This window comes from Lepidochelys kempii, chromosome 14, assembly GCF_965140265.1.
Source record: "Lepidochelys kempii isolate rLepKem1 chromosome 14, rLepKem1.hap2, whole genome shotgun sequence".
Taxonomy (NCBI): domain Eukaryota; kingdom Metazoa; phylum Chordata; order Testudines; family Cheloniidae; genus Lepidochelys; species Lepidochelys kempii.
In genome coordinates this window covers 7,748,114-7,775,759 of record NC_133269.1, presented here as the reverse complement: position 1 = coordinate 7,775,759, position 27,646 = coordinate 7,748,114, and the positions used below count along the sequence as shown (strand labels likewise).

Sequence of the window (27,646 nt, the reverse complement as noted above, 5' to 3'; positions counted from 1 at the left end):
CACCTTGGACAGAGCAGTTGCTGGCAGGGACTGGGCAAGTACATAGGAGCTCCTGGCTGGCTGCTGGGAGTTGCTGGCTGAATGTCCTGAGAATAGGGCAAAGAAGGTGCTGGGGCGCTGGGAAGTGGCCCAGGAAATTGAAGCAGCACTGAAGAAAGTTAAGACAACTCAGCAGGGAGTTGCTATCTACAGGGTCCCTGGGTTGGGACCCAGAGTAGCAGGCGGGTTTGACTGGTGGACAGTGATACCGAACTCTGAAAGGGGGAAACACAGATGGTGACATGATCAGAGGGCCGAGTGCTGAAGAGGATGCTGTGGTACTTGGACTGAGGTTGGTTTGCAGGTGGAGAGGGTGCACTAATCCCCATGACAACTAGCAGGAGGTGCCACTGTTGTAAGTGGACCCCGTCACACCACCACTGACCTCCTATTTATACTAGCTGAGAACTGACAAATCAGCTTCCCTAATTCACTATTTTACTGTACAGAAGGTTTCATGGAAAGGGAGCAGATGGGTATTTTTCAATTAAAATACTGCCTTCAGTAGAAGTTGCACATGCTGATATCAAGGCTGAAGAGAGTACAAGAGCCTCAGATTATGTGGGTGGGAAAGAGAACAGAGTCAGCCAGACCTATTGCTATGTAATAACCACCCAACTAAGGAACTGAGTGTGAGGTTCAACAAATATCTCAGAATGGTGCAGGCAAGATCTGGTCTCTGGAGACGCCATTCAGTATAATGTGATCAAAATTGCTTTTTGGTATTTGAGGATAAAACTATGCTGGCCAAGACGTGGAAGATTAAGCCTTGACTAGTAGGCGTGCACAGACAGGCAAGGGTTACGGGAGGCAGAATAGAAAGATTACGCTGGAAGGAGAAAAACTGTGTCCTCCATCATGGATGTGGTAAAACAAATTCACATCACAGGCAGGCTGAGGATGAGAGTGAAAATGGATTACAGACTTCATTACTGAGAATTGAAAGCAAAAAGAACTGCGATGCCTGTTAATGCGCTGGCTGAAAATTAAATGGAAAGTGTTTGAAATGCACCTACTCTGCCACCACAGAAAGCACAATGGGGTTCAAAATTACACTCAGAGCTCCAGAGAGGAGAGCAGACAGGTTTGGTAGGGCATCATTATACATCACAGCAGAATTCACTTTAAAATTAAGCATAGCGCGCATTCATGGGCATTCAAACTCAAAATGAGCCACACTTTTTGTTTGTTTTTATTCCAAAGCAAAGAATCTCAGGGTCACAGTCAGATCAGCTCCTTACAGATCAAAAAAGTATCCTGTCTTATCCTAGCTGCAAATGAAAGTGAACAAGAAACTGACCATATGGATGAAAGAGGAAGAATTCCTCTTGCTTTGCTGCGTCACAGTTTAACAGCATCTCATTCTATGATGTCACTGACAGCAAGCTATCAATGATATCAGCACCATCATGTGCACCAGAGATGGAATAACGTTACATGAGGAATTTTAGAAAAACAACATTAAAAAAAGCACATGCTCTAGAAGTGTATACAACACATCCCTTTAGCATAGGCTATCCTATGGGTTTGGGATAGAACTAAATTCTTGTCCCTTGCCAATGGCACCCATTGCAAAGAATTCAGCTCTTAATGCAAATCAAGGACCAGAGTTTTAAAGATTGGGGGAGAGATGGAATACATATAGTTGACCAGCTTTTCAATAAAGAAACTTTTCTAACTTATTTAGAGACCAAAACTAACTTTAATTGGCCCATTCTCCCATGATACCACTATTTCAAGTTAGGCATTATATTTCTCAACTTTCTAGAATAACTGTTTTATACAGAAAGCTAACTTTGAAGCAATAGGGTCTGGTCAATTAGGAAACAAAAATAAATAACTAATTTATATAAATCTTTGCAGATGTCTTTCAACAACAACAACAAAAAAAGCGTCCAGATATGGCATGCTGGAGAAGGGACAAATCACCCCAGAGGAATGGGCTGATCTGAAAAAAGAGGACCAGCAACCTCAGACTGTAGCACAATTAAATTTCTTTAAGGTACTGTTTCATGGTACCTCACACCAGTCAGGCTGAGAGCATGTGTACTTGTATTGAATGCAGATAAATGATGAAGAAATTGTGGTGAAAGTGGAGATTTTATACATATATGGTGGACATGTCCAGTCATTCGAGTACTGGGATGTAATCTGTAAGTAAATATCACAAATTGTTGGATATTTACAACCAAATGATCCTTTGGTAATAGTGGGAAATTCAGATCCAGCTCTGAACTTCATAGCTTGGCTAAGCCAAATCCCTGGATCTAAGCAGTGCAAAGTTTGGGGACGTGCTGGACCTGAGCTAAGGTCCACCTCTAACTTTACAGTAAAGAATTCAGTCACTGGAGTTCCCCAAAGGATGTAAGCCAGACAAAAGAACACAAAGCAATGATCAAGCATCTTTATTCAGACACGCTTGCTTTCAAACTACAATTAATATTTAACAAAAGCATATCATGCAAACAAAGATTAAAGGTTAAAGAACTAAGAAAAAACAATGCAGTAATTTATACATCAATCTTGCCAGCTATTCTTCCAATATTTTTTAAGAAATGAATCACCTCTCCACATTTTCCTATAGTATCTTGCAATTAAATAATAAGAAAATAATGTTCTCCTCTTTATAAAAACAAAGTTTGTGTCTTAAAATGATATCCTTCACTGTTAATGATTTCAAGGTGATATTATTCCTTGATAAAAAAATAAAAGAATGTTAACACAACAAATGCAATGATTTCAAATGTTTCAGGCGTATTCTATAAAAGACAGACATTATCTTGCTAAAAGTACAAGTATTGTGAGCTGCATTTTTAAGCTTTTACATTCATTCTCGTAACTCAAAGAAGAGAATACATTTGAAACTCTTTCTGGGGAAATAAATTGACAGTGTTAAATCTTCGCCTTACTACAGCAAGAATGCTCACTAAGGCTCCAATTCAGCAAAACACTCAAGCATGCGTTTAAGTCCCACTGACTTCAATAGGTCTTAAGCATGTGCTGCTGGAAGTTAAGCACAGATGGACTTAAGCATATGATTACATGCTTTACTGAACGGGGCTAACGGCTCGGTTCTGCAAGGTGTGGAGCACGATGACCCTGGATCCAGTACAGTACTGAAGCGCATTCTGAGCTACAAGCCTGTGAGTAGTTCTACTAACTCCAGTGGGATTGCTCATGTGCTTAAAGTAAAGTACCACGAAGCGCTTGGCTGGATCAGAGCCAGAGTGACCAGCAAGACTGAGCCCTACAGGCAAGGGTGCAAATAATGCTGATTCTGCACAATTGTTCAACTGGGAAAAAAACCCAACAGTTTGTTACTTTATCAATTCAAATTATTCTTTTTTTCTTAAAAAAAAAATAATGGGGGCTCATAAAGATTAAAAAACAAAGATTATTGTTCTCAAAGTCTGTTTCTTTCACCTATTTATAAATTATAAAAAATAACTTGCTATTAGCTGAAGATTTCACGACAGGTCCTTCTAATCAAAAATTAATATATGGCCCAGTCTGCGCCCATTGACATAAAAGGGCAACAGATTTGGATCTCACCTACCACCTATTCTGACTCCCATCGAAGTCAATAGAAAAACGTCCTGAGTTTACTTGCAGCGGGATTGTGCCCTTGCATCACTGGACTTCAGGGGACGTTAAAAATGAGTGAATGAAGTTACACCAGTCATAAACCAGAGTGAAATCCAGCTCTATGGCTTCAATGGAAGCAGGCTAAGGCCTGCAACATGATCAATGTTGTTGCTATTGCTTTTGCATTTCTATCCTTAAAATGATTTATAAACATTACAGAATTTTTAGCCAGTCATCACAGATAGAAGAAAAATATAGTGTCTGGGGCTGTTTCCCCTGCAAGTTGAACTATCTGTGACGCTGTAGCTAAGCATGGAGCTGGATGAAGCAGGAGCCCAGCACCTCACAGATGCAAGTTAAATTACCAGCTGAGCAAAATCCTCACTGATGGGAAAACAGCAAACAAAAGATCACTTCCCCCTGTTAAAAGAGATAACTGAGCGTGACTAGAAACCAGTTGGGTTGTCAATTTTTTTTTAGCCATATGGAATTTTGCTCTACAATCAATTCTGCTAAAATTTTTTAAATTGCACAAAAAAGTCTCAGTAGTTGGAAAATGGGTAGTGCAACGGACTTCTACATGACTGGCAAGCAACACTTCACATTGTGATACGAGTTCAGTTAACAAGAGCTAAGCTCCAGATCCTACAAGAAACAGATATGTTATTTCTTTTAAATGGTTTTAGTAGAATTACTAAAGTTATATAAAAGTATAAATAGCATGGTATATCCAGCAACACCATGTGAATTGAATAAACTGATTTATTTATTATTAAAAAATTATAATAATACTTCCAATTACATAACACTTTTCATGTTAAAAGTCATTAGAAACATTAACTAAGTAGTCCTCACAATACCTGGTGAAGGAGGTAAGTATTATTATCCCCATTTTACAGATGGGGAAACTGAGGCAGAGAGGTTAAGTAACTTGCCCAAGGCCACAGAGGGAGTCAGTGATCGACCTGGGATCAGAATACATGTTCATGTATCCCACACCTGTGCTCAGAACACGAGAGCACCCCCTCCTCTCGATTTTCTTATGAACAGGAGGGCTTTAGTGCATGACTATAATCCATTATAAGGCTATTTAATTACCAATCATTACTGGCACCGCTATTCATTGATATGAAATCAGACATGGTTACTGTGTCAATTTTTGTATAACACTTCATTTAAACATTTGAAATAGTTTCTAAGTTTAGGGAATTGAAGGAAAAAGTGGTTTGGCTTTTATATACTGTCTTTTAGTTTTTAATATAGCTAAATGTCTCCCTAACAGCACAGATCTAACTGAATTCCTGTATTTGACACGGATGTTTGTAAAGAAACAAAAACCATATACAATAATTTATGGCAATGACTAAAACAAACAAAATCATATTACATTTCCAGAAATTCCTTGGCAGGTTAGCACAGCTATTGCAAACCAAATACTCCAAATACCCTTTCTAATGATATCAAAGATTTATCACTGGTGTTTCCAATGTTGTGCTTTGCTTAGTATGGAGTATCTTCTCCCTTTGATGATTGCATGTAACTCCCGCTCAGTTTAACTGGAGTCATGTGCATGCACCGAAGGGAAACATACCCATAAGTAAAAAGAACGAGGAGTACTTAAGAGACTAACAAATTTATTTGGGCATAAGCTTTCCTGGGCTAAAACCCACTTTATCAGATGCATGGAGTGGAAAATACAGTAAGTAGGTATATATACACAGTACATGAAAAGATGGGAGTTGCCTTACCAAGTGCGGGGTCAGTGCTATCGAGACAATTCAATTAAAGTGGAAGTGGGCTATTCTCAACAGTAGAATACCAATACCCATAAGTGTCATCAGGAATTGCAACTCTGGACCTTTAACATTCCACCTTTCCTACAAGGAGAGAGGCTTTTCCCCTTGTTTGTTTTACAGGAGCTCAGTTGTTTTCCCATGGAATTGACCCTGCAGGACAGGAAGGATTTTAAAGGATCAGAGTGTACACATGCTGTAGGTTATTTTATTCCAGGGCCAGGCAAATTATGGCCCATGGGCTGGATCCGGCCCGCAGGATTGCCACCGCTGCTCCGGGAAGCGGCCACACCACGTCCCTACAGACCCTGGGGGTAGGGGTGGGGCGGCAGAGAGCTCCGCACCCTGCTTTTGCCTGTGGGTACCTCTCCGCAAAGCTCCCATTGGCCAGGAACGGGTTACCACGGCCAATGGGAGCTTCTGGGGAGGTACCCACAGGCAAGGGAAACATGCGGAGCCCTGTGTCCTCCCCCCACCCCCCCCAGGGCCGTGCAGGGACTTGATGCCGGCTGCTTCCCAGAGTGGTGCGGTGCGGGGCCGGGGCTGGCAGGCAGGGAGCCTGCCCTGGCCCCGCTGCCACCCCAGAGCCTCTCTAGGTAAGCGGCACCGGGCTGGAGCCTGAACCCCTCCTGCATCCTGCACCCCATCTCCCTGCCCTGAGCCCCCACCTGCACCCTGCGCCCTTTCTGCACTCCAACTCCCTGCCCTGAGCCCCCTGCTGCATCCCACAGCCTTCCTGCACCTCCTGTACCCTAACCCCCTTCCGTGAGCCCCTTCATACATCCTGCACCCCTCCTCTGCCCCAACCACTTGCCCTGAGCCCCTTCCTACACACCGCACCCCAACCCCCTGCCCTGCAAGCAATTTCCCCACCCAGATGTGGACCTCGGGCCAAAAAGTTTGCCCACCCCTGCTTTATTCACTAATGGATGGTTTTGACAGTGTAATTGTATTTAGGTTCTAAAAGAAAAATCACATTTTATTTCTGCAGCGTATGAAAGGTCTAAAGGCTAAATGTCCGTTCCTCCTCCCCCGCATTTCTAACCTGGGTTACGTTGGAATTTTCAATGTTAGGAGTGTATTCTCTCTTTATGCATGTGCAATTCCTGTTGATAGCAATAGGAATGGAGTGCAGATCAACTGGCTCTGTCTTTCAAGTCTGTATTCACGTAGCGGTCCTTACCTCACCCAAGTAATCTCACTGAAATCAATAGGACGTAAATAAAGACTTGAAGCATTTTGCCCACAGAGTAAAATCCACCCCATGAAGAGGGCCAGTAGGAGGCATAGGAACCAATTCATTCCTTGAGGGCTTACGTGTGATTTAAGTGGTTCCAAGGCTTGTGCTAGCTCTCTGCATAGGGGTGGATTTCACCTATAGACAGGAACACACAGACTCCATTTATTTCACGGCTTACTCACTAATGCAGCTGTCTTTTTGCCTCAATCTGGGAAATGGACAGAGTTTTGCATCTACAGAGAGTGTTTCTAACACATTATGTAGAGATATGTTACTTGTAATTTCTTTTTTAAAAACACACTCGTTTTAAAAATATGCAGTTGATTAGGGGTTTTTTTTTTTTTAAGGGGAAAAATGCAACATGGTCAATCGCAAGCAGTTTCAGATTAGCAGCCTGAAGCCAAAACTTTTTCTCAATAGTTAAAATTCCCTATGAATTGAGATTTTAACAACCTCTTTGGGACATCTCTACATTTATCGGCCCTCAGCCCAATTAATCTCCAACAGGCACCTACAACTGCTGCAGCATAGTGTCAATATTACCTAATCATGGGGGTCCTGGGCACTCAACTCCTTCAGAAGTCAACAGGAGCAGAGTCCATTCAGGGACTTATAAAATCAGGCTCTTAAAACTTTGACCTAAATATTAATGCAACAAAATGTTAGTTCTAGTTTTACAAACTCATGATATCAGGGGGTTTTGTCGTCTCAACGGGAAAGGTTCTAACTTAAATGAGGTCATTTTAATGTTGACTACTCATGTTAACCAAAGTTCTCTGGACAGCCACACCTGTATATAGATATCTGATAAATAAACAACAGCTGTATTAAAATGGCATTAGGAACACTTTTGCTGTACACTTAGGGTTTTACTTTCTATAATGCATTTCCAAATCATGAGGAAATCACTGGATGTGCCTTTTAAATTGTGTGTAAAGGGCTGGTCCTAACATCAGGGCTCATATGAAACCTCATGAGTAAGGTATAGTAAATTAACGATAACTTGTCTAGACAGTCACTTTTAGACAGTTCTGCACAACATTGCCTTATTCTTGCAGGATGGGCGAGTTCACAGTCCCCTTTTTAGCATGACAAAAACTTACACAAGACGACAGGAGAGGTCCCAAACACAGGAACTTTGAGGTAACATGATCAGAGATGACTTCCTGTTTTTAACCTTACCAACTGCAGAGCATGTGCAAATGCTTAAGAAAATAAAAATGAAAAATCTTGAGGAAATGAACAAAAGCAACTCTTTTTGAGGTTTGGATGCTGGACCAGCCCTTTAATGCTATGCCCCAGTAGGCACAGTACTGTTTAACATTTAAAATGTGGGTCTACAACTTATGAATTCCATAGCTCCACTTCACCACTGATATCACATAAGGAAAACAGAAGTTCCATATCTTGTCTACCAATCTCCTGTCCAGCTTGGCTCTGTTCCATTTCTCCCCAGCGGCTTCTCTCATCTCTAAATCTCCTGTGCTCTGCTATCCTTTTCTATTTTTCCTTTTCAAAGTCTCTCCGTTATCTAACGCCCAACATCATACTCCAAGGGTACACCAACACTGCAATAAAAGACTACTGGCTCAGCCATGACTGGCCCGAGTCAGCTGACTTAGGCTTGTAGGACTCGGGCTGTGGGGTTAAAAATTGCAGTATAGATCTTTGGTCTTGGGCTGCAGCCGTGGCTCCGAAGCCTCGCAAGGGTGGAGGGTCTCAGAGACCAGGCACAAGCCCGACCCTGAACACCTGCACTGGAATTTGTAGCCCTGCACACCATGAGCCCAATTCAGTTGACCAGGCTCTGAGACTAGGTGCCGGAGGTTTTTTATTGCAGGGCAGATGTACCCCTAGAGTACATTTAATGACAGCTCCTGTCAATATCGGTGGCTGTGATGTTAACAGCCCCTTATTCTAAATCTGAGCCTCTGAAGTAATCTACTGAACCCATCATCAAATGTGGCTTGATGCCTTGCTGTCCCTCCCCTGTGTCAGGAGTTCAATGCTAGTAGATTAGAATAATGTAGAAGGTCATGAAATTATACAGATGTCCACATACTTTATGTTGCATACCCATGTTTTTAAAGATATATATGATACACAAACAAGACAATTTGGCAGATAACTTAATATTTTGACACAGATTTTGTTTTAAATTATTATTCCTAAAATAATTTTAAATTTTGTTTTGAAATTTGTTTGAAAGTTTCTGTAGTTCAGCAATAGCTTGAGCTCTGGTTTGTTTATAGTGCTCCTCATTTGCAGTGTGCTTCTCTAAGATCTCAGAAATGTTCCATTTTACCAGTAGCCCAGGATTACTCATTCACTTTGAGCTTGATCCCAAAAACTCATACTCACATGAGTAGACCTTTTCTTATGAGAGTGGTCCCAGAGATTGCAATAGGAGTATCTGTGGGTGAAATCCATTCCTGTGCAAAAGATCAGCACAAGTCATGAGGACTATGCACCACTGACACCCTCAACTTTTGAGACTAGAAGAGATACATAAGCTTTATACCGGCCGTCTGCACATGGCTGAATTTCACCCAGACATAACTCCACTGCAATCTGTGAGATTGCTCAAGGAGGTAAGGAATAGTCATATGAGTAACAGTTTACAGGATTGTGCCCTTCCACAGTATTTTGGCACAGTTTAGATGATCTATTGTAATAGAAAACTGATGTTAAGGAAATTGCACCCTTCGTTACAGATTCTGATTCGTTCATAAGTATTTTATGGGAAATATTTTACTTTGCGTGAGAGTAAGTTTACATGCTGGGGAAAAAAACGGTAGATCACTCTGCATGCAGCAAAAGAGACAACATGCTTCTGGCACTGACATGCACATCCGGAAGGCAAAATATGTCTAAGATCGCTAACATTAGCAAGGCAAAAGGAAAAGGAAATGACTATACCAATTTACATGCCATCATGGAACCAAAATATGCACAAAAGTATTTACTGATCTTTGAATCAATATCTTCTAGTAAGATCTAAAAGGAAATAATCATTTTAACCAGGTGATTGCTACAAGAGAAGACTGCATTAATTACAGTGTTCATCACTGCAAATAAAGAAAATCTATTTTCTTTTTTGCAAGTAATAGATGTGAAAGAGAAGCATCATTGAATCTTGTATAAAACCTGCAAGTAGCCATTATTGTTTAAAAATAGATCTACATTTAAAAGAAAAATAGCATATCCTATTCCATTGACCATATCCATAAACTAAAAAAAACAAAACAAAAACAGAAAAAAATTAGCAAGAAAACATTAAGCTAAATCTAAATAATAATGCTCATTTAGAACAAGAACCTTCACAAACATAGCACAATTTTGTCTTATAATTTTTTTAATACTCTATACTTGATACGATTATGTCAATAATAGAGATTTGCTTATTAAGGGTTATTATTAAACATGCAAAATTCATTGCATGAAGCATCTGCAAAATGTATTAAATTCCCTTCTACCAATAAAACAATTTTTAACTGCTTTTTATTTCAGTTCTACAGCTCCACAGGTTTTTAACCAATATTTAAAGTGGAATTTAGACCAAAAAACCCTCATATTTTTCTAAGTTACCCTGGGGAAAGCAGGAAGTGACTCTGAACTCCGCACTGTCATTAACTAACTGCACACAGTGCTCTCCTCTACTACCCTGTTCTGCAGCCTACTAAATGAATAAGCGTGAGTGGGTTGTAAGGGGTTACAGTTCTGTTTCACACTCTGGTTAACAAAAGTTTTATAGCAAAATATTGGTATTAATAGAACTGGCTAACAATGAACTTGAGTAGTGGTGTAAATTAAATTAATATAACTAACAATGGCACCCTGGATCACAGAATAATCTCATGGAGATTAAAGTTAACACAAGTATTATTATTTTTATTACTATTAATTATGCAATTTTATCCTTGAGCTAATATTTGTCCTGCGCGCTAGTTACCATCAGTCCTAAATATCTGGCTGCTACTGAAAATCTGTTTAAATTTGTGTCTGCAAGTGAGTCTCAGAGCCCAAGAGTCCGACTTTATTTCCTTAAAAAAACCAACCTGGTACCTAAAAGCAGTAGTTTTGACACATCTTGCTTTGAGCAATCTTACACAGTGCTCCTCCCCGCCCCCCAGCTGCCCCTCCCTTCCAGTCACTTGTGCTGTTTCTTCAGGAAGACCAAAAGGAAGAGTAGTCCCTCAGGGCCGAGGGCTCACATTCCATGCTATCCACATTTAAGGGCTGAAGACTTTCCATTTTAAGGGGGGGTTGCTTTTTTTTCCAGTCTACTTGATGCTGTTTCATTCTTTCTAATATGCTTTTCCAGTGCTGGAGGGGAACTGGAAAAGGTCAATAGAAACTATGCAAATATATTAAAATAGACCAAAAATGGCTGACTTCATAAGAGTAACCCTACAGCCAGTAGTGTGAATAAATGGGCACTGTCTATTACATGAGCTCCTACTAAGACAACTTCTCTTTGTTGCAAAGCCAAATCCTGAATGAGTGTCCTTTTCCCTCCCCCTCCTCCTGAACTTTTTACTCTACAATTTCCAGGCCCAACTGAAACCAACAAGGCAAAGGCCTACAAATTCTAGGGCAAAGGTCCATTTTCCACTGTGTGGTTTGTTCATGTCTATCAGCTTCATACTACACTTAGTAAGCTTGGGTGTACAAACTGTGGGTTGACATAGGAGAACCCTTCAAAATCTGTTTGGTCTATGTTAGAAATGACCAGCTGATCAGGCGGTGTTAACACTGGTTGTCCTCGAGTAAAGAATTTGTCGAAGTTTTCAGCACCTTTGCCACACTAAAAGAGAAAAAGGAAAAAAATAATATAATTAGATGAAAACCCATCAACGACACCTACTGGCAGCGCTGTCTCTTGGCAAATCATTCAGGATAGATATTGTGGACTTCTCTCACATTTTACCTTTACAGGTAGCTAGGACACAATTTTCTTCCCTGATGTTAAAACATATGGCAAGATGCAAGGTGAAGAGAAAATGAAAAATGTGTAACACATGGAGTAAGTAACAGGATTGTGATGTAACAGAGTTCTTTCCAGAAGTACTGTGTGGCTCAGGAATATGGCATGGAAAATATGCATGGAAAAGGTGGGGCAAACCTCCCCTACAGGTACTCCGGTAGATGGGCAATGGCTTTGTTCAACAGAGTTATCATGTGAGTAAAATTACTCATATATATATAAAGCTGGAAGCATGAATCTGTCAATTACCGACAGCATTATACACAGGCTTGGAAGGATTGGATTTTTATCAGTGAATGTCAATTTCACCACACACACAAACTGATGAAAAAATACTTCCATCAATAATAACTGACATTTAAAGCTAGGCAAAGTAAGAAAAATGCTGCTTGCCAACTCATGAGAGTTTAATTTAAGGATATTTACTTTGTATATTTTGACCTGTGATGTTGACAATTTGAGTTTCAACGGTTATAAAGCTTTCACTTTTTATATCTTGGTGTCTGCTGTCATTAAATAATTATTGTCTGTATCCCCGATGGTCTGAAGCCCCATAATTTCCCACAACTGGGAACATTTAAATATGTAAAAATAGGAAAAACACTTTAAAATAAACATTGATATCTGTCGAAATGGTGAAAAAATAAAAATTGAATTCTGCCAAGCCTGATTCTACAGCATGCACCTGACTATGAATTTTGACTCCGAGCTCTTTTTCAGCTGGACCTCACATGAGTATGTCATTGTTCACAACAATGCACTTTCTTAATACTTGGTCTTGCCTCAAAGAAAAACTAACCCAAATGCATTATAACTCCCATTTGGAGTATTGAGAGACTAGCTTGCGTTGAACATGAGCAGACCCCTTTGTAAATTAAGACTGGTGGAATTCTATCCTGTTTGTTTAGTAGGTACACGTTTAGCATACTATTTCCTGGGTCTTGAAGAGTATGTCTACGCTGCAGTTACACTGTGACTGGCCTTTGTCAGCTGACTTGGGCTCGTGGGGCTCAAACTAAGAGGCTGTTTAACTGCAGTGTAGACGTTCCAGCTCGAGCTGGAGCCTGGGATCTAGGACCCTGCAAGGTTATTGAAATGATACTGAATTCTAAAGCAGCTTCCAATCATGAAATCAGCTCTGCAAGACATTTATTTCAAACCACACATCGAGACTACGTGAAATTTTTTAGACAACAGAAAGATGGAGAGCCTGGAGAGGCAAGTTGTGTCTGCCAAAGGAAGGAGTTATAAAGGCCTGCAGAGGAGGTGGCTGGACACAACTGGCTCTATTTCAGAGACAGGGAAACCTCTTGTCTCATAAAGGCCAGCTAAGAGGTATAGTTGTGTATATCAGCTCCACGCAGAAAGCGATTCAGTCAGAACAAACACGAAGAGCTGTTTTCATGGCAAAGTTGAGGGCAGTATTGAGGAGGGCAGAAAACGCTCAAAGCAAAGCAGCATTACTTGCAAGTAAAAGGGGATGGAGGAATGGAAGGAGCACAACAAAATTAGCTTGGCTGGAAGAAACTGAGTGCACACTCAGGGAATACTGGACTTTGTATCCTCTGGAGAAGCCTAAAGGAACTTAAGGGCAAATCAGGTTACCGCAATGATGTTAGTGGTACAGTGCTATACTGGGCGGTGTGTGCCAGGACTACCAGTCCTGTGAAAATGTCTTCCCATTATACCTGCCCCTTTCCTCTCTGCTAACTTCTGTAGGGCGTCTGCACTACTTTACATTACATTTAATGGGCATGTTTGCATTCAGCCTTCAAGGATGGTATACCACTATGCACCACCTTCCTACCTGGGAACAGATGGTTCATATGAATCTTGTCTGCATTATCTAACACTAATGCGAACTGGGGTAGGGTTGAAGAGGAGTAGAGGGAACTCAAGTGATGAGATGCATGGTTCATATGCTACTTTGGACACAGTTCACTTATACCGTGTTCCCAATTATCTTGTAGAGAACTAGCAGAAATAATAATAGTAATAAAGTGTAAGTAAAGCTGCAAAGAATTTTTCTGTCTTGGGCACAAGATGCCTTATGTTTTAAATAAAAACTGCATGCGCAGGACACTGACTATAGTGTTCACTAGGCTATTTGTTCAGTTTATTACCAACACAAACAGAAAAACACTCCAACCGGTTAAAGAGTTATGTTAGTTTGCTTATCATTTCACCCAGCGCTCTGAATATGTGCTCACCGAATACCTCGATGCCCACTGAAGCCAGTGCATTTTGGTACAGAAGTGCTGAAGAACAAGAATGGACAGAACTGAATTTTGGTGAAGGGTAAAACTCTCCATCTTCAGAGTTGTGAGAAAGCAAGCATGTTCCACAATTAACTACCATCAAATCCATCTAGAGTCATGGCAGTCAATTCAAAGCAGCAGTAAAGGGGCTTACTTAACAGGGGAGCTTTTTTTTTTTTTAAAAACATCTTTGACAAATGCATCTCATGCCTCCAAAAGAAAACATCATGCCCAGTAAGTTCTTTCAGTCAATGGAAGCTTATCCATGAAGAAGATGACGCAAAGATGAACCATTTAAACAATATTATCACTGATAGTCTAACCACCCGCTTTATGAATCTTATTACCACAAAATTGCTGTAACTGGCATAACTCTGAAGAGTAAGACTGTTCTAGATCTTGATGAAAAATTCTTGTTTCAGTCACAGTTCCCTGTTGCATAGGCTAGAATTAGGATATTCTAAACACACGCAGGAAGGTGACATCTCCTTCAAGCTGCAAAAGAATTTAATCTAGAACCTGCAAATATTTTATTATTGGGCTGTGCTGGTACATACCCTTCCTAAGCTATACACTGTAATCAGAGATGGTTTGGGGAGGCTCACACAATTAATTATATTCCATGCGTGTTCCTAAACAAATTGCCACTAGCTGACATGAAGTTAAGTTTGTATTTAATCTACTGAAATGCAAAATATCTTATCTCCTCTGTCCCTGTATAAAAATTACTTGAACTTAAAACAAAAGGGAAACATTAACTGGCTTTTTTGTCTTTTTGTTTCACATGAAGTCTAAAAAATGTCTCCAAATAATCTTTTCCTACCCTCATTCATGAACAGCAACTACAATATTTCATCATATAGCTTGCGTCAGATTTCTTAAGCCCTGTCTGTAGCAGTTGCTTATGTTGATTCAGGCACCCTGGTGGTAGTAACATTGGGAGTCCTTGATTAGATAGGCCAAAAACGTTTTTAATGTTGCATCATCTGAGATATTCCTTCTAAGAGGAAATCTAATTAACATTGTTGTTAAAAATGCCTCTGGCACCCAGTGGCCTACACTAAGGCTCCCATTATTGCTAACCTTATTGGAGCTGAAACAGGATTAGCAACAGTGGGAAATTTTGGAAAAATGTCTCTATTGTAGGTCCCCTTTCTGCTATGTGTTTAGTCACTTAACAATAATTCTGCATCTGGCATCCAGATGAATCCCATTACAATCTATCACATTCACTATTGCTTGTAAATTTCAAAGTGTAAAACTATTTACCTTTAGACTCGTTTTTGTTTCCTTTTAATTTCTGCTTTGACTCTTGATACATATTGTTTAAAATTTGCCAAGAGATTGCCTAAAAATCTCTTATAACACTTTTCCTGGCAGTATCAAAACAAAGTCCAAGGAGAGAACAGGCAGTGGGGCTTGAACTTTCTCTTTCAGTCAGTTCAGGTTTGAGGCAGAAGGAGCTAGCCATTCGGCATTCGTTCGATGGGTAACTGAGGAAATCAATCCCTGAGACTATCCAAGAGTCTGGCATCTTTCACAAGCAACTAAATTCACTTAAAAAATAAGAAAAAAAAAGGCAGTGTTTCTTCCCTATTCTTTTTTTTTTTTTTTGCAGAGTATGACAGATTTGTGTATGTCTGTATCTAGCCATAAACCCCATTTTGTTTTGTAAATGCTATTTTGATTATAAACTGTCTGTGCTTCCTTGTTGCCTTTTAACTTCCAACTTGGACTTGGCTATCAGGGTCATTAGCAGAGACTCTGTGCTCCTAGCAGCAGACTAACGATGGAGAGCAAGCAAGAGTCATTAACATGATCGATCTTCCATTCAAATGGAATCACGTTTAGAACAATGAGCTGGCTGCAGCCGAGAACAACCAGTGTCCCAGGTGGAATTTAACTAAGCAATGTATCACCTGACAAGGGACATGAAGCCACTTGGGGGTGTCACCTGAGAGAGGGGGCTGAAGCTTTGTAAAAGGACTTTCTTCAGCAAGGGGGAAGGAGACCACAACAAGAAGATAAGGCTGCCCAGGAGGAAAGGAAGAATCCTAGACCCGCTAGACGGACACTGACTAAGACCCAGAGGGCTCTGAAGGGGTGAGGAAAATGAGGCAGGGATGTTTGTGTGGGCTTTGTTATTTTTCCACAGACCTCTGTCTTTCTTGTGTTTGTCTATGGGTTTGTCCACACTGGCCAGCTAATTCAGTGCTGCTGATCGATGCAGCAGCGTCAATTTAGTGGGTCTGGTGAAGATTCGATAAGTCGATGGGAGAGTGCTCTCTCATTGACTTCAGAACTCCATCTCCCTGAGAGGCAGAAGCTAAGTTGGTGGGAGAGCATCTCCTGTTGACATAGCGCGGTGTAGATACCACATTAAGTCGATGTAAGTTATGTCACTCGGGGGGTGATTTTTTTCACACTACTGAGTGATGTAACTTACATCGACCTAAGCGGTGGCGTAGACTAGACCAAAGAGTAAAGTGTAATTGGTTAAGAAGTTGCTCTGCAATGTGTGTGTGTGTCACGTGTTTTATCTGTCTCGAAGTAGCCAAAGGGTGAAAGGCATTCTTATAGAAGTTCTAGCTTGATTTTGAGACCAATGAGGTTTGAAGGAATTCAGATAAGCACTGTGTACCAGTAGCCAGTGAATACGTGCACCTGTCATAACCTTCAGCTTCTTGCCAGCTCTCCTGTATGTCAGATCCTTTTTAAAACTTGAGGTTTTGGATGTTATTTTTTCTGGCTGCATTCCTTTTGCAGATAAATGACATACAGCACTGGAACTGGTGACACAGAGTGTAGGAAATCAGTGGCAGAGACTATCACAAAAGCACTCATCCTGATTTAATATGGGTTTATCCATCATAAAAAGCTCAATGTGTAATATTAAAAAAAAAAACTTTAAACACTGATATTGTTATTATGGATGTTTGCCCAGTACTAAAGCAGGATGGAAAAGATCCACTTCCTACACTGGAAGCTGCCAGTAAAATATCCCTTTTAGCAAGATATCAATCAGCAACAGTAGCCTGAGAAATGCCAATTGGTAATTAAACAGATTATTTAAAAATTCAGTTTACACTTTATTCGTAATGAGGAGCATGTCTAACACTGTGAACTTTCAGACTGCAAGGATAAGCAAAATGGATGCAGTTTTCTTTTAATAGTTTTTTCTACCTAATTCTGTGATGTGCTCATTAACAGATTGCTGTTTGGCTTGTATAATTTACGTACAGAAGATGTAGTTTATGCATCAGGACTTAGTCAGGCAACCATACAATCAAAGGCCAAACATCACTTTTAACTAAAGAGTCTGTTTCTCCTCTTGAAGCACATGTAAAACTTCTATGAACATATAATTAATAAGGATATTGCCGGCATAACATATGTATTAAATATTCGGATATTGCCTGCACAAAAAAGCAAAATAGATTCCCTAGCATATTATTTTCAATAATATGCAATATAATAGCATGCACTGTAAGCCACACAATGGCTCAGACTTTAGTCTATTTATATGAACCTCACTCATTGTCTAGTGTAAAAATGGTCATACAAGTATTTCCACACTGCAAATCTAAAATGAATTATGATTTTATTACTGTTCAGAGCATATAAGATATGACTGACATTCAGTAGTAAGTGACATTGAATGAAATTTTCAAAAGTGCCTCAGGTACTTAGAGGCCTAAGTCGAACTGAAAGTCAACGATACATAGATTCTTAAGTGCATACGTCAATTTGAAAAATGGGATTTAGATGCTTTTGAAAATGTTACCCTGATGACTTCCCTTGATAAATGAAGAGACTCAAGAAGTACCTTATTAATTAAAAACATACTTCCAGGAGACGTAGAAAGGCATAATTATACCTCAATCTCAGGTAGCCAGAGAAAACTGTCTAGTTTGTTCTTTAGCAGCTTCAATTTTAGTTTACTTATATAATTAATTATAACGTGTTTGTCAAAACAAAAAGTTTTATGGCATTTTATAAAAATCAATTTAGTATTTCAATATAGTTATATAAAAGCAGGGCCAAATTTTCCTCTTAGTTACACCAGTGTAAAAATGTAACATGATAGGAAAGAACAACAGGAACCTCTATTATCAGCAAAAAATGTCCCATCCTGCAAACCCACTTACTTCTGGTTAGTCCCTTACAGAACTACGCATATAAGAAAGAACTACTTGTGCATGTAAAAGTTGCAGGACTGGGCCTCAAGGAACTGATTCCCTATTTCAGTTACAAGAGCCACTTACACCTAGTAAGATTTTCTGCAAAATGACATAATTAAATCCAGCTTTACAAATACCGGTAGGCTCTTATGAAGATGTTTTAATCTGAAAATCAACATAAATAGAATTAGATAGGAGGATATGTTGGTAAACCAACAACAAGGGACACAAGATTTGGATTTAAAATGATTCTCTAAGAAAGTAAGGCAGCCACATTAATACTAGATTTATCTTGGTATGTTTCAACAGCAACCTGTATAAATAAAATAAGTCATAATCAACAGCTGAGAAACAGCACATCTGGTGATTAATCCTCTATGATGATATAAATAGGAGCTGTGATATAGATTTCTGCAATTAAATGTAACATATTTGAATTAGATTGTATTTTGGGCTTTTAGTACTTTACACCCTTTATTAAAGTTTCATATGGGAAACGTGGGCCTAGATCCTGTGAGGTGCTGAGATTATTTTCCTTAACTTCAGTGGGAGTTCAGCACACTCAGTTCCATGGAGGATCAAATACAGATATTAACGGAGATACGGTTTATTTTTAGCTTTAATTTTGATACAAACACTGCATGATGAAAAACGTACATAATTTGTGTCTGAAAAAGAGCAATTCCCCAGCTGTCTGCCAGGTTGAAGAACCACCAATGGTCATTAATAGAACCATGTGCATTTCCTTACTTATTTACACAATTCTTTGTGTGTGACATTCACTTTTTATGATAAGCCTGACTTTTACTAGCCCAGTATATAGTTCTCTTGGTATGCAAGCAAACCTCCTGTTGAGGTTAAAGTATGCATATGGCTCTCAACAAGAGAAGACTACACATAGGTGCTGGAAATAGCAGTGCACAGGGTGCTGCGGCACCCCAGGCTTGAAGTGGTTTCCATTATATACAGGATTTACACCTTGGTTCAATGGCTCTCAGCAGCCCCACTATAAAAATTGTTCCAGCACGCCTGAGAACATATGCTCTCCTTGGGTAGTACCTGCCCTCTGTTCACTGATCCATCTTTAGTGAGATTTACTCTAACATTCCAAACCTCTGAATAGCTTCAAACAGCTGCCATCAACTGGCTAGAGAAATGTACTCTTCTTTTCCATAAATGAAGAGTCTGTACCATCTCCCATCCAACCTCCCTGACCGGTAAATACAGAACACTGGTCCAAGGACCATGAGCAACAATATTCAGTCCTATATAGTGGCAGGTTTGTGGTCTGATATCTTCTGACCCTGGAGAGCAAGAATTGAGCATTTTTATATTATCGGAAAGGGTTGATTCTAATGAAACACACAGCATTTACTTCCAGCCATGAAATGTACCCAAATATCAGATCTCACAGCAAAGGCAAGCTATTCAGGTCATTCATTTATAGAAGAGTTTTAATCTAATTTGCCTCTACAGTTACTATAACATTAAAAAAAAAAAACCTTTCCAAAGCATTTCTAACATTGTTTTTCTATAAAACACATAACATGTGCAGAAATACATGATAGCATGGTATCGTATAAAGCTTTGTGATGACCATCGTCACTCAAGGTTTCATCACTCCTGAGTAATGTGGCCAACCCAGACTCATGCTGATAAAACAATTATACTATACTGTCATGTACTCCCCATCCATCTGCATGGAGGATGATTACATAGATTCCTTTCATCTTGTTATGCTACTAAATAGAAACAAAACAAGTGTTATAGAGGAGAGCTGCTACAGTAAGACATTTTCCAGGGGTCTCTGGTAGCTTTGGCCTCCTTCTTCCTCAGATTTAACCTATTTTCTCCTTTGCATCAAGAACAAGCCTTTGTTTATCAATCATGTTACAAGCTGAAAGAAATTCTGAGCGGGGAAGAGCCTTGTGGCAAACCTGGAAATTCAACCAACTTGGACTCTGTCAAACCAATATGGGAAGCACAGTCCAAAGTTGAAGCTATTTAATGAAAATATCCCTGTACAGTTATACCATGGGCTATCCGTTCAAGTGTTCAGTGAAACAGTTGCCAGACCCTCATACAAAGAGACGGGCAATTTCTCAGGTAAATAGGCACCATGCCATTTAGAGCTTTCCAGATTAAAACCTAGCTCCTTAAACTGAAGCCAGTGCAGATCGCGGAGAACAAGTGTTGGGCGCTCCCTCTGGGGAAACCCCATCAAAAGTAGGCAGGCCGCTGAATTGTGCACTGCATGAGGTTTCCGAATGGTGTTCAGGTGTAGCTAACATTATGGTACTGCAATTCTGAGCTGCAAATACATGGATAACCGACAAGGCCTGAGTCTAAAAGAATAGGTCACAATACTTCAGCCAAACATAGATAGGAAGCATTAAGGAAGTAGGGATTTTATTGTACAGAAAATCTCTGCAAATTGACTTCCATTTAATCAACCGTGTGTTTTCACGTAGCACAGCTGTATCAGAGGCTTCCTATCAGGAACTCAGCAATGATTCTGTGGTATTTTTGATGATGCCCTAACTACACTGGCTAGAGCATGGAGTAGTCCTAGCGGCACTGCCTGGCAGTCTGACATAATCAAAGGGCTTGATTTAAGAAACGTCCCACCTTTTGGGATACAGCCGTCTTGCAATGCTGTCAAGTTAGCATTAGCCTCATACCACAGAGAGGCTTGACTGCAAACAGCGCATTTTAATAGGGAGCCATCCCGTGTCTCACTCACCACTTTAGGCTTGAATGGCGGCTGAATCTCTCTGTTCTCCAGTTTCTCCCAGTCGATTCTCCTGAAGAATGCATGCTCCCTGACATCTTGCTCTCCCTCAGGCCCACAGCCAAGCCTTTTTGCAGGGTGTTTTGTCATTAACTACAAATTAATAAAACATCAAATGATTAAAGTGACTTTTGGAATGAAAGAGTAACAGACTGTCCACAGGTGGAACTGTTATTGTTCATGTCAAGATGTAGCTCAGCAATAAAATCCTTGTGAAAAGCTATACTTTATTTTTAAAGTGTTAATTTCTTTATTTCAAAGCTAGAGATTGCCTGTAGGCACTGAAATTAAAGGCCACACTTTAAACCCTGCTCTCCTCTTTCGTTACACAAAGTTTACCGATACAGGGACAAATTTAGGCATGGTATAGGCAGGCACAATGGAATTACATCTGCATTCATCATGTCTGAATTCAGCCTGTTGTTATTACAATGTAGTCTTGTACATATCCAGAACAGGCTCTATTCGGCTTCAGCAATCAATTAAACTTGATAAATTCCATTACACTGAAATATTTAAAGTACAAGTTCCTGATAATTTTTCTGTGTGTGTTCTGGACACCCCATTACCACATCTGTCATTTTTTGGCAGCCTCCTGACAGTAACTAATCTGTGCTTCTCCTCCTCCACCCTGAATACCAACTTGATCAATATTAAATACCAGCTGCACAGGAAAACCACACTCACAAAAAGGAGCAATAATGCACACTTTGAAACAGTATTGTGTACCCTAATTAGCAAGGAAATGAGCAGCCAATGAGTATGAGCACTGGCAACTAAGGGATGCAGCCCTCAACCAATATTATGGGACTCCTGAAATCTCTTTATTCTAGTACAGTGGGTGCCATTAATAAATGAGCATTTACTGCATTTCCTTATTTGATGTTACTGTAGTATTTGTCATATGCCCTATCTACAGAATGGGAAATATAATGAGTGGAATAGTTGCGATAACTACTGCAATAAAACTCTCTTAAATTACTGAATTGCATACGTTAATCACTTTAATAGCAATGTATGTATAGCCAGCATATTAAAAAATAGAGCTAAAAGTCAGACTCTTAAGTTTATATATTAGGCAGCTAAACAAGTAGCTTGATTTTAAAAAAATCTTGTACATCCAGCGGTCCCTTTTATGTCAATCAAGCCTCTTATTTAGGTGAGTCAGTATGAATGTTGGGTTTTAAAGGTAGTCTCCTTTTTGGGAAAATTTTGCTAGTAAATATGGATTTAGGAGTCAATATCTTGGCACCTACTTTTGAAAAAGATGATCAGATATCTTTGTTCACCTGATTAAACTAGTCCATGTACATAGATGATCATTTTATCATACTTTGTGTTAACAGCAATGATACAAAACAGGGAGCCAAAGGGATTTAAGGAAACAGAATGTACATTAGGTTTGAAACACCTTGTTCTTCAAGCTTAAAACAGCTGCTCACCATTTCTGTTAACTTTCCTCAAATGTGCAATTTGACAGCTAGTGACATCAGAAAGTGTTGCTTATGGTTGTATTAGAATTACATTCTGTTCTAAAATAATAACCCCTGCCAAAAATGAAGACTTGTGAATTGGTTGTACAGTTGCCAACCAGAAGTTACAAGCTGAAGAGCAAGCAGGATTCCTTGGTTTTGGCCAGTTGAGGCTAAGTATTGTATGTTGTTGAAAAGTACAGCACCACACAAATAACATTTCCTATCACAAAAATAAGTACAGTAGCAGCACTGTCTGCACTTGGAGGTACTGCTTTGAATTCTACTCTCCGGGTGTCACATAGGAAGCTCTGTTGCTGGATTCTCATAGACTACACGTGTCCGAGAAAGGGATTTTAAAAGGGTATGAAAGGACATAACATGTCTCCTTGGGTCATTTCAATCACAAAAATGTTCCACAGACACAGCAAAGTAGCATTCACCTTGAATGATGGTCTATTCAGGAAGTTCATATGGATTTGAAGGATGTTAGCAGGAAATTAAATCTAACTCCTCAGAGTCACTTCTGTGCTTGACACCTTTCCCACACTGCTCTGAACTTGCCCTTTTTCAGAGTACTAGATGCTCAGAAAGTATCTTTTGTGAAGAAAATATCTGTCCGTTATAGACAGAGGGAATTCCAATAGCTGAGATTTAGGAAAGCCGTTTTTGTCCATTATAAACTGATAGGACCCTCTAACTACAAAAATTATGAGATCGCACTGTACTTTGTTGGATGCAAATTCTACTTTTAAATATATCAGCAGTATCAGACTTTTTGCATGGGAGGGGTCTACTCAATCTGCTAATAATGAAAAATCTAGAGAGCTGTGTGAGCATAAATGCAGCTGTGTGTGACTTTTGTGGAACATTTGTGACAATATCTTAGTACACTTGGGAATGCCATTAAAGCAGTTTGACTATAAAACACACTTCAGTGTTAGCAGACAATGGGTACTGAGAGATGCTAAATCCAAGCTATACAGTGATCCTACAGTCCAGGTGAATCATTCTAGCAAAAGGTTCAAGGCTGGCTCTCATAGAACTAAGGGCTTTGGCTGCCTAGCTTCACATCACAGCTGAGTAATCTTCAATCTCAATTCAGATGAAACTCTTAAACAATGCTGCATTTTATTTATTATATAAGACAGGATGGCTGGAAAAGGGATATCAGGCCAGATCAGAGCCAGAATTTTCAATTGTGTTAGCTAAACCTCCTCCTCCCCCCCACAGTTGCAATGAACATTATTTTTAAAATTAAAATGTAAACAACATTTCCCTTAATGCTTACAACCCAAACATTGTGGCACTCTTGTTAATATAGGAGAACAGGAAAATCAGCGTAAGAAATACCGAGAAAAATACCAAATGTAAGCAAGGAGATTAAACAGTGAAAAGAAAAAGCAGCTTTTAAAATTCTTTCATTTTAATAATGTGAAGTGTTGTCTGTAATGTAAGAAAGGAGATCAGACTTTAGGCTACAGTGATATTTATCTGGACAGTTCCCTTATGAACATGATTAGCTTTGTGTCACTTGTGTAGCATCCTTTACCTTGAGGACTGCAAAGGGCTTCAGAAAAGATACTCTGAAATGTAGCCACTTCTGGGACGGGGAGTGTCACAATTCACATAAAGGGCAATGCAAAGAGTAAGGGGGAAAAGAGCAAAGTCTGGCTAAAACACTACGACAAACTTTTCATTTTAGGAAAAATGACATGGGATTTTTCCTATTTCCCCAGAGGATACAGGATCCTCAGGCAAAATACCCCACCAGTACTGTACTTGTACAGAATTTAATTTCTCTGAATATGAAAAATGGACCCTCATGTACAGCAACTAGAGTATTCTACAATAATGAATGGCAAACACTGCATCTTGAGATAACAATCTGGGTGAATAGCATAAAAGAACATCATGTTTCTTTTTTATAAGGGAGATCTAACTTGATCCCAATAGGATTTGAACCTGTGGCAGAAGGAGGATTATGTAATTTCAATCCTGAGATATAGACATTTATGCCATTCCTACGCTATGTTGCAATGGCCTTGCATATATTGTGATAAATCAAATCTCTTTTCATTTTCTCAATGATTTTATCTTTAAAGAAAAAAACGGAGTCAGCGACCGTACTACATATGCAGTTCCAAAGGACACACTGAACTGGGGTAGCAGATGCCAAATTCATTGTCTATTTAAACGCACTAAAATTTTCATCCAGGTGAAGAAGTAATAGACATCTGAAATTCACATTTGGGAAGAGCTACAGAAATGAGGTGCTCCAGGGAATGATACTGAGTCAGAAAAACGTCAACACAAACTTTACTTAGCTAATTCTCCGCAGTCACATTAATGCGCTCCCCAAACCCCCCATTAAAATAGCCTACAATCAGAGATGACCTTAAGCCACAAAGCTTGGACCTGGATCAGAATTTCCTCACCACTCACTGGTGTTTAGGCTGGAGGTTTACATTCAGGCTAATTTCTATCTAAATTCTAAAATGACTCCTTTTAATTGACTGTTTGCAGTGATGCTGTAGCTGTGTTGGCCCAGGATATTAGACCGATAAGGTGGGTGAGGTAATAGGTTTTATTGGACCAACTTCTGTTGGTGAAAGAGAAAACTTTTGAGCTGCACAGCTCTGTGTAAATTGGTCCAATAAAAGACACTACCTCACCCACCTTGTCCCTCCTGTTAATTCCTTCAGTTCTTCCTATCAGGTCAAACACACAGGGCCAGTGCTGTAGTGTGCCTCCTGCAAAGTGCTGCGTAGGGTCAGCTCCCATTTGGAACCTATCAGAGCTGAGACAGCTTGGCACCTTGCCTGATCTGACTCACAGTGCAGACAATTTAAGAGGCGGGAAAGGCTCACACAACCACCCCATTTGTAACTTCTGCTCTGTATGTGGCTGTAACTGATTCTGAAATCTTTCCCTACCACAAAATAAACAAGAGTTCACACTCTTGCAGACCTGACCTTTGGCAGAGGCCAAGTGAGGATGCAAGTTATCATCCATGTTATCTGCCTAAAATCCGGGCTGGACACTGTTTATATTTGGAAAAGCCCAGTGGTATAAACTCAGTCAAACTCCACAAACTTTGGTTATTTAACACACACTGTTGAAAAAGGACCCCATGATACAGAAGCAACTTGCTTACCCCTTTGCAGATAGAAACAGCTTCTTTGGACAACGATTTAGGATAGGACACATTATGCTCCATTATGGACTGGAAGAGTTCATCTTCATCCTCCCCATCAAATGGAGGCTGCGCAAGGAAAATAAATGAGGTAAAATCATGTGGTGTTAATTTTAATTCCCTATAAATGCTATTTATTTACTGAAAAGCAGATACATTATTGAGGAGTTTTACATTTACAATGTACTCAACAATGCTGGTTATCTAAGGGTTTGTTTATCTTTAATGAGATCTTTTTAAAGTTACCTTGCTGTAGCCACCCTAAAACAATCTAATCAGTACATGATTTAGGCCATTACTTTCAATGACTTTGATCTAAAGTGTCATGTAATTCCAATGATGCTCCCATCTGATTTATGGGTAAATAGTGTTTCTGTGAGGGGAAGACAGTGTCACAAGTATGGGCTACATTTGTGGTTAAAAGACAGTGTGAGGATGAAGAAAACCAGCACAAGATCCATGGGAACTGCGTAAGTCCCACATAAACCCTGAACTAAGAGTTTAAGTGGGACTTAAGTGTCGCATAGGCCTTCAAGTGGCCCTTTGCACAGGGGTGAATATCACCCAGAAAGAACACTCCAGAAAAGAAAGCACCAGTTAGTTACAATGTACACAGAGACAAGAGCTCATGCAAACAAATAAATGTTTACAGATTGCTGGGCCTAATCGTATGTTTTTTTGAAGACATATTCAAGGCAGCTATCATAATTAAAACAAATGTTGATGCATTTATCTGCAAACAAATCTACATAGAGTCATAGAATATCAGGATTAGAAGGGACCTCAGGAGGTCATCTAGTCTAACCCCCTGCTCAAAGCAGGACCAATCCCCAATTTTTGCCCCAGATCCCTAAATGGCCCCCTCAAGGATTGAACTCACAACCCTGGGTTTAGCAGGCCAATGCTCAAACCACTGAGCTATACATCTTCCAAGAAGCCCTGGAGGAATTACTTAGCACTTACTGTAAATGCAGAAAATCCTAATAAGATAATGCTATATAAAAGACTTAAGACTCAATAAATACACAAGCATATCAGACTTCCGCAAGAATAAGAAAACAAGAAGCTGGGATCTCCCAACATTATCCGATGCAGCTGGATTCTACATTTCCAAATTCTCCAATTTATTTCTGATTATTAGTCATTTTGGTGGATTTTTACATGCAAACCCAAAACTGTAGATAAACCCGAAACTCATCTATAGAACATCAGATGTAACAGTACTGTTAAATATCTTAAGTTTCTCTCACATCTTTTTTCTGTCATAAAATACAAAAATGTTGAGGCAACAGAACAATCTGCAAGTAATTGGAGATGGCCACAGACCAGACGCACAGTGATCTTTGGAAGAATTTGAAAGGAAAAAGAAGACAGGAGCAGCACACAGTGTTCAGCTGTTACAAGAGAAGTCAAGAAATCTACTGGGACTTGGCATAGAATCATAGAATATCAGAGTTGGAAGGGACCCCAGAAGGTCATCTAGTCCAACCCCCTGCTCAAAGCAGGACCAATTCCCAGTTAAATCATCCCAGCCAGGGCTTTGTCAAGCCTGACCTTAAAAACCTCTAAGGAAGGAGATTCTACCACCTCCCTAGGTAACGCATTCCAGTGTTTCACCACCCTCTTAGTGAAAAAGTTTTTCCTAATATCCAATCTAAACCTCCCCCACTGCAACTTGAGACCATTACTCCTCGTTCTGTCATCTGCTACCATTGAGAACAGTCTAGAGCCATCCTCTTTGGAACCCCCTTTCAGGTAGTTGAAAGCAGCTATCAAATCCCCCCTCATTCTTCTCTTCTGCAGGCTAAACAATCCCAGCTCCCTCAGCCTCTCCTCATAACTCATGTGTTCCAGTCCCCTAATCAAGCATGCGAAGGAACAAGAGAGGCTGGCTACACACTGTACATATAATAAATTCTGTGGTTGTTCCAGCTCACTCTCTCAGGAGAATCACTTACATAAATCTTCCCCACATCGAGAGAACACCAGAGCTCTTTAGAGCTGGTTTGTTACCTTCAACTACACTTTGCAGTACAGAACTTGCTTTTTCAGTTGTGTAATTTGGTGACCAGAATCACACTACACGTGCAGGGAAAGGGCTCTG

At 39.9% G+C, this 27,646-nt stretch overlaps 1 protein-coding gene across 1 annotated transcript in view; it reads right to left on the bottom strand.

Moving 5' to 3' along the window:
* Window positions 1–2,447: 2,447 nt before the first annotated feature.
* The window catches only part of PRKCA (protein kinase C alpha), a 324,685-nt gene continuing 299,486 nt past the window's right edge, over window positions 2,448–27,646 (bottom strand). The window contains exons 16-18 of the mRNA XM_073311390.1: window positions 25,504–25,611; window positions 20,827–20,967; window positions 2,448–11,464 (exon numbers count right to left, since the gene is read on the bottom strand). Coding sequence (XP_073167491.1) covers window positions 11,300–11,464; window positions 20,827–20,967; window positions 25,504–25,611 — 414 coding nt within the window. The 3' untranslated portion in view covers window positions 2,448–11,299. The remainder of the gene's footprint in view (window positions 11,465–20,826; window positions 20,968–25,503; window positions 25,612–27,646) is intronic.